Source organism: Mus caroli, chromosome 5, assembly GCF_900094665.2.
Source record: "Mus caroli chromosome 5, CAROLI_EIJ_v1.1, whole genome shotgun sequence".
NCBI classification, from domain to species: Eukaryota; Metazoa; Chordata; class Mammalia; order Rodentia; family Muridae; genus Mus; species Mus caroli.
This window is the reverse complement of record NC_034574.1, coordinates 20,264,604-20,279,655: the sequence shown is the minus strand read 5'-3', so window position 1 is coordinate 20,279,655 and position 15,052 is coordinate 20,264,604. Positions and strand designations below refer to the sequence as shown.

Below are 15,052 nucleotides of genomic sequence, written 5' to 3'. Positions count from 1 at the left end.
TGAGTCTCAGTGAGACCTGCTGTTAGGTATTAAACGTTTGAGCTATGATGAAGATTCTTTATACTGTAAGCTATAGTCACTAATTTCACCATGTATGTCTACTAGACATTTACTAACTTTTCTATTATTTTGAAGCATAACTAAACAAAACTCACTGTGCTAACACTTTATTAATAAGTGATATTTTAAAATAAAGACTAGAAAAAATTTTATTGAGAGGAATTAATAGGATAATGAAGCAGTGACTGTAGAAATAAGTAATAAACATTGAGCCTCCAAATCTAGGATGGTCAATTTCTACTGACTACTGTCTTGATACAATCTTGATGTTCATCTTCTAAGTAGTTCAAACAAAGCATGGTGTGGAAATTAAGTATTTGGAGCTATACTTTCTCATCTATTGTATTTCATCCCTTGGCCATTTCTCCACCCTCTCCTGTAATTCTCTCATCCCAAGTATATAGTTAGTGTAGCATTTTGAGAGTGCATCTTTAGTGATAACATAAATGGTTGCAAACACAACATTTTTTAACTAGGCAAAAGTAAAGCCTAGAGTTGCCCTGGTAAGTCTAATTTACAGGTTATTTCAGAAGAGCAGTCAGAATCAGTATCTTAGAATCACAAAGTTAATCAAACTGTTTGCTTTCATACTTTGCTAAAACCTAAGAAGACCAGTTAACATTTACTTGATAATTCGTATGTGTATTTATTGTCTCTTGAGAAGAGGTGTGAGAGGAATGGCCTCAAGTTTATTCATGTAGTGGAAGTGCTCAAAGGTAAAGCATGGTAGAGTTTGTTAAACTGAGTAACCACTGGAGGCCTTGGAGATACATCTTGCTTGTTTACTAGGGTTTGATTCATAATTCTCAAAAAGAGTCCATTATTATTCATGTGTTTTAAATTCTTAGTATCTGAGAATCAGAAATAAGTTGCTAAGTATCAAGAGAGATTATTTTGCAGAGCAGGTACCCAGTTTTGGTGCAAAACAGTGTTTAGAGAAAGTCTTTGAATTCTAACTCATGACAATATTTTTTCTTTTTATTAATTGTTTAGAATTTCATTTATTAGCAATAGTGGTCAGCATGCACAAACTCTCCCTCTTTCCCTCTCCTTCCTCCACCCCTGTCTCATTGGATGTGTGTGTGTGTGTGTGTGTGTGTGTGTGTGTGTGTGTGTGTGTGTATGTGTATGTGTGTATGTGTGTATTAGAGGACATTACTGTACTGCTGTGGAGTTGGTTCTATCCTTTTATTTGGGCACCAGGGATTGAACTCAGGTGATCAAGCTTTGCAGCAAGTGCTTTTACCTGCTGAGCCATCTTGCCAGTCCTGATGATGATGATGATCATTATCATCACCAGTGTGGGATGGTGTGCATAAAACCCTTGGGGTGAAAAGGGGCTGATGAGGTCCAGGTGATCAGAGGTATTCAGACATACCAGAAGAGGGCATCGGATCCCATCTCTCTTTAGCCCCTGTTTTTTGTTTTTTTTGTTTGTTTGTTTTTTCTTTTTTCTCTTTTTTAAGGCCCATTTTTCTTAAAATATTTAGCACGTACTGTTTAAAGGACATTCTAAGCTTTTGAACTAGTACTCTGTTTGGGACTCACAGTAGTCTTTTGATGATCTTTTTTCTCGCTTTATACCTGATGTCTGGATTGAGGGTGGCATAGGTTAGAAAATAGCAGTATATATACAAATGGAAGGTCTGACATTGGGCTTGGTCCTCTTTGGTTATGTGCAGCTGTCTTTCCAGTTCATCCTGCCAACATGGCATCACTAGCAGTTGTAGTTCCCCCTAAAGGATGAGTATTAGAGTTTTTAAAGAATGTTATGATGAGAGGGTTTTGCTGTACCACCTCCTCCTCTGTAGGAATCTACAGTGACTAAGGGAAGCTAACCATAGGAGAAAGCTTTCAGTAGCATGATCTTTCTGGATTCATGAAGGGGGTGGTCTCTTTCATATTCTATACAAAAAAGGGACACTGAAGTGTTTATGGATTGTGCAATTTTTAGGATTGTTTTCCTGCATATTTATGAGAACGCAAAAGTTTAAAGATGATGCTATCTTATTTTTTAGACAATCGGGAGAAGATAGCAAGATGCTGGTATGTGATACATGTGACAAAGGGTACCATACTTTTTGTCTTCAACCTGTTATGAAATCAGTGCCAACCAATGGCTGGAAATGCAAAGTAAGTGATTTCTTAATTTGTTTTTAGATATCCTCTATATGTATTGCATAGAGAACTGACACCATATTCCTGTTCAAATCTATTATCATCATTCCTACAAGAACAGCTTTTAAATTTTCTTTTTATACTTTTGCTTTACTCAGAATTTAGTTGGTATAGGGTTTTTGTTGTATGTAGTTCTGGCTGGTCTAGAACTTGGTGGTAAAGCTACAGGTTACCACTGCTTTACGAATTCTTGATATATAATTGGTATATAGAACGAATTCTGGGATTGCAGGCCTGTGGGATGGTTTTTGGCTTTTAAGCAAATGCTTACACACTTGTAATAGTAGCTTTTAACACTGTGTGTTTTTACTTTCTTAATAGATAAAAATCCCTTTTCTGCATATTTTGATTAACAGATTAAAAAATTAATAAAATTAATCACTTTTATTGCTTTTATCAATTTCTTCTTGTGTTTCCCTCCCTTAACTATACATGCATGCTTGGCTTTACCTTAGCAAACAGATTGGCTCAGTGTTTTATTAGTGTAAAACTCCTAACGCTGTGTAATTGCCCACCACCTCTACCTCTGCTCCCTTTGGACCTTTACCCAGTAACTTGAGCAGGTATCCTGTTTACCAACTGAGTGTGATTCGTTAGCATTCTATTCTACAGCCTTCTGGTTCTGTACATTTTAGATGACTTAGTACTTAGCTGTTTAGATTAGTAAAAATCAAAATGTTGGCTTTTTTTGCTTGATTAAATTAAATTATAAACCTTATTATTGTATTTTCATTGCCAAAATACATTTTACCTAACATGGTGATAATGTGCTTGCAAGAGGCAGGAGAATCACCAGTTCAGGGTCAGCTTGTGTTACATGTTAAGAAAGAAAGAATTTATATCTTTCTGTAAATCCCAAGTGCACAACACTTGCAGTTTGTTTTGTTTTTGAATCTTTGTTTACCTATTTTAAAAAATTCAAAATTTTTGAAAGAACCCTTTTTTTACCCTATCACAGACTTTATACTCTAGAAACACTTTTTTCAAGGCTTATCAGGTGAATTAGTGGGTAAAGGCACTTGCATTGCAACCATGGTGACCTGTGTTTGATCCCCAGAACCCACATGACAGTGTGACAGGAGCATCTATTCCAGGGTGTAGCCCACTGTGTTTCCCCTCCGTCCCTTCCTCCTCCCTTCTCTCTCTCCCTCCCTCTTCCTCTTCTCTCCCCTATCTGTGCTTGTGTTTTGTTTTGACTCTCTCTCCCTCTCTCTCTGCATGTCTCCATTTCCTCCTGTCTCTCTGTGTCAGCTCTCTCCCAGCTCTCTGTGTGTGTCCACACTCCTCCCCTCTCTGTGTGTCTGTCCCCCACCCCCCACCCCCCATCCCCTGTGTGTACACTCCCCTCTCTCTCCGTGTCCACTCTTTTCCTCTTTCTGTGTGAATCTATACTCTCTTCATTTCTCATACACATACGTCATTTAATCATTTATTTCTATTTACTTTTGAATTTAATTTTCATTCTTTTTCTTTGAGGACTTTTGGATCTTTACTTTTGGGTAATTCTTTTTTTTTTTTTTTTTTTTTTTTGGTTTTTCGAGACAGGGTTTCTCTGTGTAGCCCTGGCTGTCCTGGAACTCACTTTGTAGACCAGGCTGGCCTCGAACTCAGAAATCCGCCTGCCTCTGCCTCCCGAGTGCTGGGATTAAAGGCGTGCGCCACCACGCCCGGCTACTTTTTGGTAATTCTTATGATTTATTTTCAGAACCTGACAGTGGCTCTGTATTGATTAGTTAGTTAAGGCTGAAGCATTTTTGTCACTGAGCCTTGGGAAGAAGTGTTTTTGTTGTTTTATTTCTAATATTTTAAAATATTTTCCTATGTATATTTAGTTCTTTGTTTTCTTTCTAGTAACAACTACATAATTTTTGTTTCTTGCTATCAAATATTATCTTCTTTGTTGTTTTCATTATCTTAATAAATTTTCTGTGTAATGTTCCCCCCCCTCAAATTTATTTTTGCCCCATTCTCCTAGATTTGATCCCTGTCATGTTCTGCCGTCCTCATCTAGCATGACAGTTACTTAAGGTACTGCTGAGTGTACCACTAGATATATAGATAGGGATCTGGGACAGGGTTTCTCTGTGTACCACTAGATATATAGATAGGGATCTGGGACAGGGTTTCTCTGTGTAGCTCTGGCTATCCTTGAACTTGCTCTGTAGGCCAGGCTGGCATCAAACTCACTGAGATCTGCCTGCCTCTGCCTCTGAGTGTTGATATCAGAGGTGTGTGTCACCACTTCCCAGCAGGATGGGTTCTTTTAAGAGCCCATGCATGACACTCAGCATAAAAGCTAATAATAATTTAGCTGTCAATTTTTTTTTTAATTGTTGCGGATTGAATCTGGGAGATTTACACATAGCAGAAAGCACTCTGCCACTACAATGCACACCCTCATTGCTGTCACAGTTTTTCCTGGGAAGTTTATTCTCTGAGCTATTTGAAAGATGAGCAACTCATGATACCATTTTTTAAAAAAACATTCTCTATAGTTTTTAGTTATAATATGTTTATGTGCTTAAGGTTTCTGTGTATTTATTAGAAGGTTCATTGTGTATGGCCTCACCAAGGCAGGTGGCTGTTCCTTTTAGGGGGTTCTAATCTAGAAGAGGTGCATTCTACTAGAACAGAGCAAGGGCACTCCTCTAATCTGCTGTATGCCAGAATTTAGATGAGTTTCTTTCCCCGTTTTTGTTTTTTTTTTTTCCTTTATTTTTGGTAAGAATTTTCTGCTTATATATTATACATTTCTTTAAAAAGTTACTTGATAATTATTTTAAATGACAAATTGGAAGCATCATGCCGCCCATTCAACCGAGATTCAGCTGTTGTTAACATTTTTGAGAAGAAAATGTCAGGTGCTCTCTCTGATTATCTGATTCTGTCTATACCTTTCTTTTACCATTTGATTGATTTCTGCAGAGGAACTGCATTCTGCTCATTTCAGCTTTTGACAGTTAAGTTACCTACATAATGCCCTTTCAGATTTGGATATTTCAGTATATAAGAATATAAAAATATTCTTTCTGGACATGTTGTCCCCTAAATGAATATTTTTCCACAAACAGTATATCTGTGACTCCAGAAACTTCTGTCAGTATAGTTGTTTATCTGTGTTACCCTCTATTTTCTTTCTTTTTTTTTTAATTTATTTTTTTATTAGGTATTTTCCTCGTTTACATTTTCAATGCTATCCCAAAAGTCCCCAATACCCACCCCCCCAACCCCCTACCCACCCACTCCCCCTTTTTGGCCCTGGGGTTCCCCTGTACTGAGGCATATAAAGTTTGCAAGTCCAATGGGCCTCTCTTTGCAGTGATGGCCGACTAGGCCATCTTTTGATACATATGCAGCTAGAGACAAGAGCTCCGGGGTACTGGTTAGTTCATATTGTTGTTCCACCTATAGGGTTGCAGTTCCCTTTAGCTCCTTGGGTACTTTCTCTAGCTCCTCCATTGGGGGCCCTGTGATCCATCCAATAGCTGACTGTGAGCATCCACTTCTGTGTTTGCTAGGCCCCGGCATAGTCTCACAAGAGAAAGCTATATCTGGGTCCTTTCAGCAAAATCTTGCTAGTGTATGCAATGGTGTCAGCGTTTGGAAGCTGATTATGGGATGGATCCCTGCATATGGCAATCACTAGATGGTCCATCCTTTTGTCACAGCTCCAAATTTTGTCTCTAACTCCTTCCATGGGTGTTTTGTTCCCCTTTCTAAGAAGGGGCAAAGTGTCCACACTTTGGTCTTCATTCTTCTTGAATTTCATGCATTTAGCAATGTCACATAAAATACTCTCCTTTTCCAAGTAGGTTCCAGGTTCCATTAATATTAGAGAGTCTTCTTGCTTATTGGATCTCTTTTGTTTGCTTCCTTTAATCTGAAGATTTTTCTGAAGCCCTTGTCTTTTGACCCTCAGCCCTTCTCACTGACCCTTTCATCTGCAACATAGAAATGTCTTCCTTTTGTCTTTGTTATTTCCTGTGTTTAAATTGCTAGAGTAGCAGGATGCACTGATGTGTCTCAGTCATCGTAGAAATTGCCTGGTTAGCACCCTCCGTCCTTTATGTTATTTTTTATATCTAATAATCCAACAGTAGGGGCAGAGACACCTTTAAGACCATATGAATATTTTGCTTTTCCTCAATGTTTTTTCCTAGGTTTTTAGAAGCCTGCTGGGAGCACAGTCTTGCTTTTGTAGCTGTAGCGCTCCTTCTCATTCATTGACCAACTCTGCTCATTTTTGTCATAATCAGGACTATCTTTTTCACATATTAAAATTACTTATTCATGAAGGCTGGTAAGATGCCTCAGAGGGTGAAGAAGCTAACTGCCAAGCCTGATCAGCTTAACCTAATAAGAGTGGACTGACTCTTGTCTTCTAGCCTCTACACATGCATCCTGATAAATACATATAAAATATACACTTATGCACGTTATAAACATGACAACAAATAAAAAAATTTTGCAGAGATTAATTCATGAATACTTACTTTTGATAATATATATATATTTATTTGTTTTTTGGTTCAAACTGTACTAGGGTTGATTCTTCAAACTGTCTGATAGCTCTGTGTCCAGTCCTCTTGTTTGGATTTTAACAAGATGTTCTAAACTCCTCTTAAACCTTTGCTGCCCCTGACCTGGAATTGTTCCACTTCTCTAAGCAGCATAAATGGGTCAATGAGTTCTAAGTGTTCTCCTTACTTCTTGAAGGTGTTCGACTTCTAAACCTTTGAGCAGATGAAGTTAGGAAGGGGCATGTGTGCATGGATTTACATGATCATGAGTATTTACTCACCTGTACACGCAGTGGGGAGTACTGCCCTTGTATGTCTTTCTGATTCATCCTGGTTTTTTTGCTTCTTCTTTTGTAAAGATTTTCTGTCATGGTAAGAACTCTGAATTCAAGATCATACATGCTTTCATTTAGTCAAAAATGAGTTGTTTGGGTTTTATTCCCCTTTCTTTTCTTTCAGATTTTTACAAAAATAATATATAAGATTTTAACATTCTTTCCAAAAGTCAAAACTTTTACCAAATATCTATTGAGAGAACTGTCACTACTTTCTTCTTAGAACTTGTTCCTTGGTTCTCCTAATCTCTTGTAAGTAGATGACATCATTGTTTTCAAGGCTTATCCTTCATTTGTGTTTTCTTACTTCTCCTTTTTACACTAAAAGCACATTATAGACATAGCTTGCATATGCCCCTTTTATGTAAAAATATTGGAAATTCTTCAATCAGTTCTTTGTAGTTTTTAACAGAAATTATATCAATTCAGAGATTGTTTTTAAAAAAGCACTTGCACACTATGCTGTATTTTTATGCTTCAGTTTATTTGACCAGTTTCTTGTGCTTTGTTAGTCAAGAGGTTTCCAGTGTTTCATAATACAAATGTTCCAGAAGTATGTAACCGTGTGCACATGTAGATGTCTGAATTATTGAGAGAAATTGCCACATAAAGTTTTAGAAGTAGAATTACTACCCGTGGATTGTATGTGTGTCTAGTTTTGATTTGTGCATTTTGCCGTGCCAACACAGAGAGAGCTGCTGCAGCATCTGTGCCAGGAGGGTCTTCTTATGCAGCTATTGCATGTTTGCCTCACATGGTAGCGGATGAGTTCTCCATGTTCTTTCAGTCTTCATCTCTGAGTGAACATGATTATTTCTTAAATTATTTGTTCATCTTTAAGAGTCAATTTTTACCTCTGTGTTTGGTCTGTTAGTAAACGTTTTGGCACTTTTGAGAGTTCTTAGAGAAATACAGGCTATTATCATGTATTGTTTGATGTACATGTTTTTATTAGTTGGTCAGTTTGTCTTTTGACTTGTAATAGTTCTTTTGGCCATGCAAAAGATTTACTTTGAGACAATCTCATTGTGTAGTCCTTGCTGTTTTAGTTCCAAAGCTAACAAGGAGTAAATGGAATAATACAGCAGCAGCATTTTGCCATGCACAGTGGTAAGATAAGGAGCCATGACTTGCTGAAATTACTCCCTGGTCTCTCCCTTCTCCTCTGTTAAAATGCTTTGAGAATTTCATACAATGTATTGCAATCACATTTCCTCCACTTCTCCAATTCCTTCTGGATCCTCTCTACTTCCTTATACATTCAGCTTTCTGTCCTCTTTCTTAAGGCAGTAGAGTCTAACTTGTGCATCTCATAAGTTCTTGGATCTATGGCCTTTCACTGGCTTTTAGTCAGCTCCAGTGGATCTGCTACACTTAGCTTTCGTTTCTCAGCTTTCCCTGTATTTCTTTCCGTGGTCATCTGAATCTAGTGACTAAAGTAGAGTCTGGCTTCTTTCTGATTTTTATTCTGGGTCTAGCATGCAGAAGTATGCTCTGTTCTTTGAACCAACAGTGCCCTAGCTGTGGCCTAGTTTTTTCTTTATAGTCCAGGTTCTCTTTTTCCCAACAAGCTTTATGTTTATTACCCTCTTCTCCCAAGCCTGGGAAGAGGGTTAAAAGTTTGGTTTGGTTTGGTTTTCTGAGACGGGGTTTCTCTGTGTAGCCCTGGCTGTCCTGGAACTCACTTTGTAGACCAGTCTGTCCTCGAACTCAGAAATCCGCCTGCCTCTGCCTCCAGAGTCCTGAGATTAAAGGCGTGCGCCACCACGCCCGGCCTGGGGTAAAAGATTTTAAGAGTCAGCTACAAGGTTTCCCACACTCAGCAGAGCATATTATATAAACTAACAGCAGTTTTTACAGCATGCACAAGACCTGTACAATATTAAGCCAGACAAAAAGCCCAACCTGTAGAGGAGCTGTAATGAAGTCCTTCATTACAGAATGCTCCAGAAGTATGTAACCGTGTGCACATGTAGATGTCTGAATTATTGAGAGAAATTGCCACATAAAATTTTAGAAGTAGAATTACTACCTGTGGATGAGAAGTAGAATTGCTGCCTCTCATCCTAGCTGAAGAGCTATTGGCAATTGCTGACTTCAGGGAGAAGGAAAATCAGTTTTCGTTAGGAGTGTCTGCCCTGGTAGACTGATTGCTCTAGATTTGTTTCTAGATTATATTTTATCCTTCAAATTTGGCTTGTTATGTTTGTGGTTTCTTTCTTACATGTTTGCTTTCCTGAGAATCTTTAATCTCTATTTAAAACTTTCTCAAGGTTTCAGTGCAGTTTGTATGAGATGAGTCACCATTCAAGACAAATTGCTTTTTCAAAAATAAATTGCTGTGACAAATAATGAATAATCTACAAATATTTTGTTCATTTCCAAAAGATTTACATCAGAGCTGCAATTAACAAATGTATAATATCTTTTATGTTTTTACTTTTCTTGGTCTAGAATTGCAGAATCTGTATAGAATGTGGCACACGATCTAGTACTCAGTGGCACCACAACTGTTTGATATGTGACACTTGTTATCAACAGCAGGATAATTTATGTCCTTTTTGTGGAAAATGTTACCATCCAGAGTTACAGAAAGATATGCTGCACTGTAATATGTGTAAGAGGTAAGAAGGCACAGCTGCTCCATTTAATTGCTTTGTTGATTCTTTGCTTCTTGTGAACATTTGCTCTACTGTGTTGTTAAGCTTCTAGCCTTTTGTCATTCATGCAGCCCCTTTTCTAGAGTGCTGTTGTAGGTTATTTTATTGGGGAGGACAGGGAAAAGAGATTGACTGTGGCGTAGATCTTGCTGTGTAGACCAAGCTGGCCTCAGACTTTTAGAGTTCTTCCATCCTTTGCCTCTCAAAGGTTGAGATTAAAGGCATGCTTCACAAATACCCAGCAAATTTTATTGTTAATTTTAATGAATCTGATAGACATAAAGAAGCAGATAGGCCCAATTAAAAAAAAATAAAACAAACAAAAAAAAAGAAGCAGATAGGCAATAGGTAAGAACAGGCAAGATCAAAAATGAATACTGGGAGAAAAATTCAAGAGAAGGCAGTTTAAAAATAAAAAAAGAAAAATATGTCAATGACACTGTAATTATGTCCATAAGTGTCATCATCTTTTTGAAACCCTTTGGCGGTTTCTAACCCATATAGCCATCTTTTTCTCATCTTTTTTTTTTTTTTTTTAAATTGGGTATTTTCTTCATTTACATTTCCAATGCTATCCCATAGTCCCCATACACCCCCTCCCCCCCCAACGACTCCCCTACCAACCCACTCCCACTTCTTGGCCCTGGTATTGCCCTGTACTGAGGCACATAAAGTTTGCAAGACCAATGGGCCTCTCTTTCCAGTGATGGCCGACTAGGCCACCTTCTGATACATATGCAGCTAGAGACACGAGCTCTAGGGGTACTGGTTAGTTCATATTGTTGTTCCACCTATAGGGTTGCAGACCCCTTCAGCTCCTTGGATATTTTCTCTAGCTCCTCCATTGGGGGCCTTTGTTCCATCCAATAGCTGACTGTGAGCATCCACTTCTGTGTTTGCCAGGCACTGGCATAGCCTCACAAGAGACAGCTATTTTAGGTTCCTTTCAGCAAAATCTTGCTGGTGTATACAATGGTGTCTTTTTCTCATCTTTAATCTTACCTTAACCATTCTCTTTTTTTAAGCAATTGACTTCACTTTCCCCAGGTACTAATTTGGCTTTAAATTAGAGGCTTTTATTTAAATGTACTTATCACTGCAGATGGGTTCACTTAGAATGTGACAAACCAACTGATCAGGAATTGGATTCTCAGCTCAAAGAAGACTATATCTGCATGTATTGTAAACACTTAGGAGCTGAGATAGATCCCTTACATCCAGGGAATGAAGTGGAGATGCCTGAAATACCTACAGGTAAAAACAAAAAGTGTGTGTACGTGTGTGTATACTTTTTAAAGCAATATGTTGATTAGTTTACTTAATTTATAATGAAGTTTTTGTATCAAATCCCATTGTATTTTCAATTTCACAAAACTCTCCTTCCTCTTTTGTATTTGAAACAGTCTCACTGTGTAGTCCATGTTAACCTTGAACTCATTCACCTCCTGTATTAGCCTCCAAGTGCTTGGATCATAAATATAGTAGTCACATCTAAAGCCTGTGAAGTTTTATTTTTTTTAAATATTCACACACTCAAACTTGTAATGCTTTTTAATGTCCACATTTGAAACTGTAAATATGCTTGTGATTAACAAAGTCAAATCTGCATTGCTGCTAGTAATTTATCAGAGGAAGCAAAAAACTTGTGCTGAGGTAGAAAAAAATGAATTGTTTTTTGTTAAGATTATGCCAGTGGAATGGAAATTGAAGGTACTGAAGATGAAGTGGTATTTCTGGAGCAGACAGTAAATAAAGATGTCAGTGATCACCAGTGCAGACCTGGAATTGTTCCAGATGGTAAGACTATAGTTTTGAAGAAAATAGGTAGTATGCAAATATCTTCTTGGAAATTGTTTAAAGAGGAGGAGCATTGTAAGACCTGGAGATGTGACTCAGTAGTACAGAGGAGATGCTTAGGGAAAAAAAATCACCTTTGGCATATCCATATTCAGTTGTAATCTAATCTTGTTAATAAGTATGAACTTTGTATAGGGAACAAGTAATTTTCATTAAAAAGTAATCTATTCTTATAATTGTGAATAAATTTACTACAGATTATGAGGTATTTCTTGTAAAGATTTTGGAAATTTTATTATATTAAGTTACCTCAGTAGTGCTTTTTGAGGGTATTTTAAAGATGTTTCAACTAAGTTTTTACAGTGTTGATAATAGCTTTACTGAATTTGTATAATTAGTAAACTTTTATATTTGAGGAAATTGCTTATTAAATTATGAGCTGTTCTAAATTTTTACTTTTTTAGATGAAGTTTTGTATTAAATTACATAATTTGAATGAATACATAAAGTCTTGATGTTTTTCAAATGTTTAATGTCACATTTTACAACTCATGGAAATTTATATATTATACAGATTTAACTGGATAAAATAAGTTATATCAGATTCCTAATTGTATCTTAGTGTACAACTGACTAATATAATAAGTATGTTTATGCTCGTTTTGGAAATTGGCATTTTATAGTAAAACTCATTCAGTTACTATAGAGACAGTGGTATTAGAGAAATGTTGACTTCTTACTTAAAGGTTCTGTAATATGTTTTTTATTGCTAGCAGTTCAAGTGTACACTGAAGAGCCCCAGAAAAGTAATCCACTAGAAAGCCCTGACACAGTTGGTCTCATTACTTCTGGTAAGCTATATGTTCAGATTGTCCAATTTAATTGGATTATAAGATAGTTGCCAAGAACCTTTTTTAAGCTAGAGTGACAATGAATTGGTTGTCTAAGAAGGATTTATGATCTGGACATTTAGTATAACAGATCTATTACTTGAAGTTTTTCTTTCATCTTCATTCATAGCCAGTCATTAGAGCAGGAATGAAAAGTAAGGTTTCATTTAGGTATCAGACCATATATTAATTTTAATCATTGATTTCAAAGTAATAAATGAAGAATTTAGTGTCTTCGTTGATACAGCTTCAATGGCATTTTAAATAAATGTCTTTTTTTCAGTAGTTCTTCACTGTACAGCCACTTGAGCCTCATGCCAATTGAGACCTCTAACCATTCTCCTGTGTAAGACCAGGCTAAATTTTGTTCATTTGTTTGTTTGTGTTTTGAGAAAGGGTTCACTCTGTAGCTTCGGCTGCCCTAGAGCTTACTATGTAGGTCACCTTGGTTTTGAACTCTTAGATATTTGCTTGTTTTTGTCTCCCAACCAAGTGCTGGATTAAAGACATGTGACACCACAACCAGCGTTAATAAATTAGAAGTCTGATTTAAAGTTTACCAGTCATACATATTTCAGTGTTTGACATATTAATAGATTAGTCAAGATTGGTATTTAAGATAGTGATAATGAGGATAAACAAGTATTATAATCCAGGATGTGTCTTGGCTAGGTTAACATGTGTAGGTAATAATCAAAGGGATCCCTAGTGTGGCAGAAATCCTATCAGAAGCCAGAAGCAGTGTCACAGCTGTGTCTACAGATTACCTTTATGTTCTAATGTAGTTTCCCTTTTCAAAGTCTACTGCCACTTCACTTAGTATTGTTGATTTTTTTTTTTTAACTAGCTTTAAAAAGTTTAACTTTCCATGCATTATTTTTAGTCTGCAGGTGCTTAAACTATAAATGTGTCATATGGGTATAAGATAAATATATTAGTTGAGTCTCTTCTCTGTGTTTTTTTTTTTTTTTGTTTGTTTGTTTTTAATCAGAAATTACTTACTTTAAGGATCTTACGAAGCCATGTTCTTAAAAGGCCCACAATTTATTTTAATTTACAAATTATTTGGAATTTTTGCTTTAATTGCTTCAATGATTTTGTTTCTTGAATACCTTCAAAGTTGTAGTTTAACCAGATAATCATGTTTATGATTAGACATTTTGTAATTTGCATGTTAGTTAATGCCACCCATATTGTAAATTTTGTAGAATCATCTGACAATAAAATGAATCCTGATTTGGCAAATGAGATTGCTCATGAGGTTGATACTGAGAAAATGGAAATGCTTTCTAAAGGGGGACATGTTTGTGAGGAAGATCAAAATGCAGACACAATGGAAGTGACAGAAAACATTGAAGTCCTTCCACACCAAACCATTGTGCCACAAGAGGACCTGCTGCTGTCAGAGGACTCTGAGGTGGCATCTAAAGAACCGAGCCCTCCAAAATCAGCTCCTGAGACTGCTGCACCAGAAGCCTTATTGTCCCCACACAGTGAAAGGTCCTTATCTTGTAAGGAACCATTGCTGACAGAAAGAGTACAAGAAGAAATGGAACAGAAGGAAAATTCTGAATTCCCCACAGGATGTGTGGATTTTGAAATGACTCTTGCTGTTGACAGTTGTGACAAAGATAGTTCATGCCAAGGAGACAAATATGTAGAGTTACCAGCTGAGGAAGAATCAACATTCTCTTCAGCAACTGACCTGAACAAGGCAGATGTGTCTTCTTCCTCCACACTTTGTTCAGACTTGCCTTCATGTGACATGCTGCACAGTTACCCTCCAGCTTTCAACTCTGCTGCTGGAAGCATCATGCCAACAACATACATCTCAGTCACTCCAAAAATTGGCATGGGTAAACCAGCTATTACCAAAAGAAAATTTTCTCCTGGTAGACCCCGGTCCAAACAGGTAGGGTGATGCTAATGATGACAGAAAAGATATTGCAGCAGTCATTTAAAATGGGAAGGATACATTTAGCTTTGGTTGACTTTTCATCCATAGAACTCAGTTTTAATGTTTCTGTTTGGGAAGGAGTGCATTATTTAAAAAAATATGCTCTTAACTGAGAATGTAGTTTATTAAACTTCAGGATATAAAAATATGATCTATTTGATTATAGTATCTATAGAAAACAATTTTAAAGGTGGTTTTAGTTCCAAAGTAATCTTAGAACTTTAAAAACACAGTGTAAGATTATGTCTATAGTAATAACATTTACTTTCCCTGTAATACATTTATTGTTGATACATATGTATTGACCTCACAAATAGAAATTTTATGCTGAATAGTTTCTCATTTTGATGTTTGTTACTGTATATAAATGCTAAGTCTTTTGTAAAATTATTTTTCAAGATAGGATTTACTTCAGTAATCTTAGATAAAACAGTCTTAATATGTGCTGCTGTTCTACAGCATGTAATGGACATACCTCTTGAATGTGCTAGGTGGACACTCTGACCTGAATTGCACACTGTTACTGTAAGGCTCAGACCCCCTGTGGATTGGCCATCCCACTCTGAGCCTTTCCTGTGCTGAGAGTCTAAGCTGCTTTTCTTTGTTGGGCTTTGTCATTGTTTTCAAGTAAGATAAATTCTATATTTTAGGGGTG

At 36.8% G+C, this 15,052-nt stretch overlaps 1 protein-coding gene across 16 annotated transcripts in view; it reads left to right on the top strand.

Moving 5' to 3' along the window:
- The window catches only part of Kmt2c (lysine methyltransferase 2C), a 234,437-nt gene that overhangs the window by 117,742 nt on the left and 101,643 nt on the right, over positions 1 to 15,052 (top strand). For 14 of the 16 annotated variants that reach the window (XM_029477434.1, XM_029477427.1, XM_029477441.1 and 11 more), the window contains exons 9-14: positions 2,079 to 2,193; positions 9,548 to 9,717; positions 10,856 to 11,007; positions 11,437 to 11,550; positions 12,324 to 12,401; positions 13,649 to 14,352. In XM_029477434.1, coding sequence (XP_029333294.1) covers positions 2,079 to 2,193; positions 9,548 to 9,717; positions 10,856 to 11,007; positions 11,437 to 11,550; positions 12,324 to 12,401; positions 13,649 to 14,352 — 1,333 coding nt within the window. The remainder of the gene's footprint in view (positions 1 to 2,078; positions 2,194 to 9,547; positions 9,718 to 10,855; positions 11,008 to 11,436; positions 11,551 to 12,323; positions 12,402 to 13,648; positions 14,353 to 15,052) is intronic. The other 2 variants (XM_029477435.1, XM_029477430.1) reach the window with 1 other exon arrangement.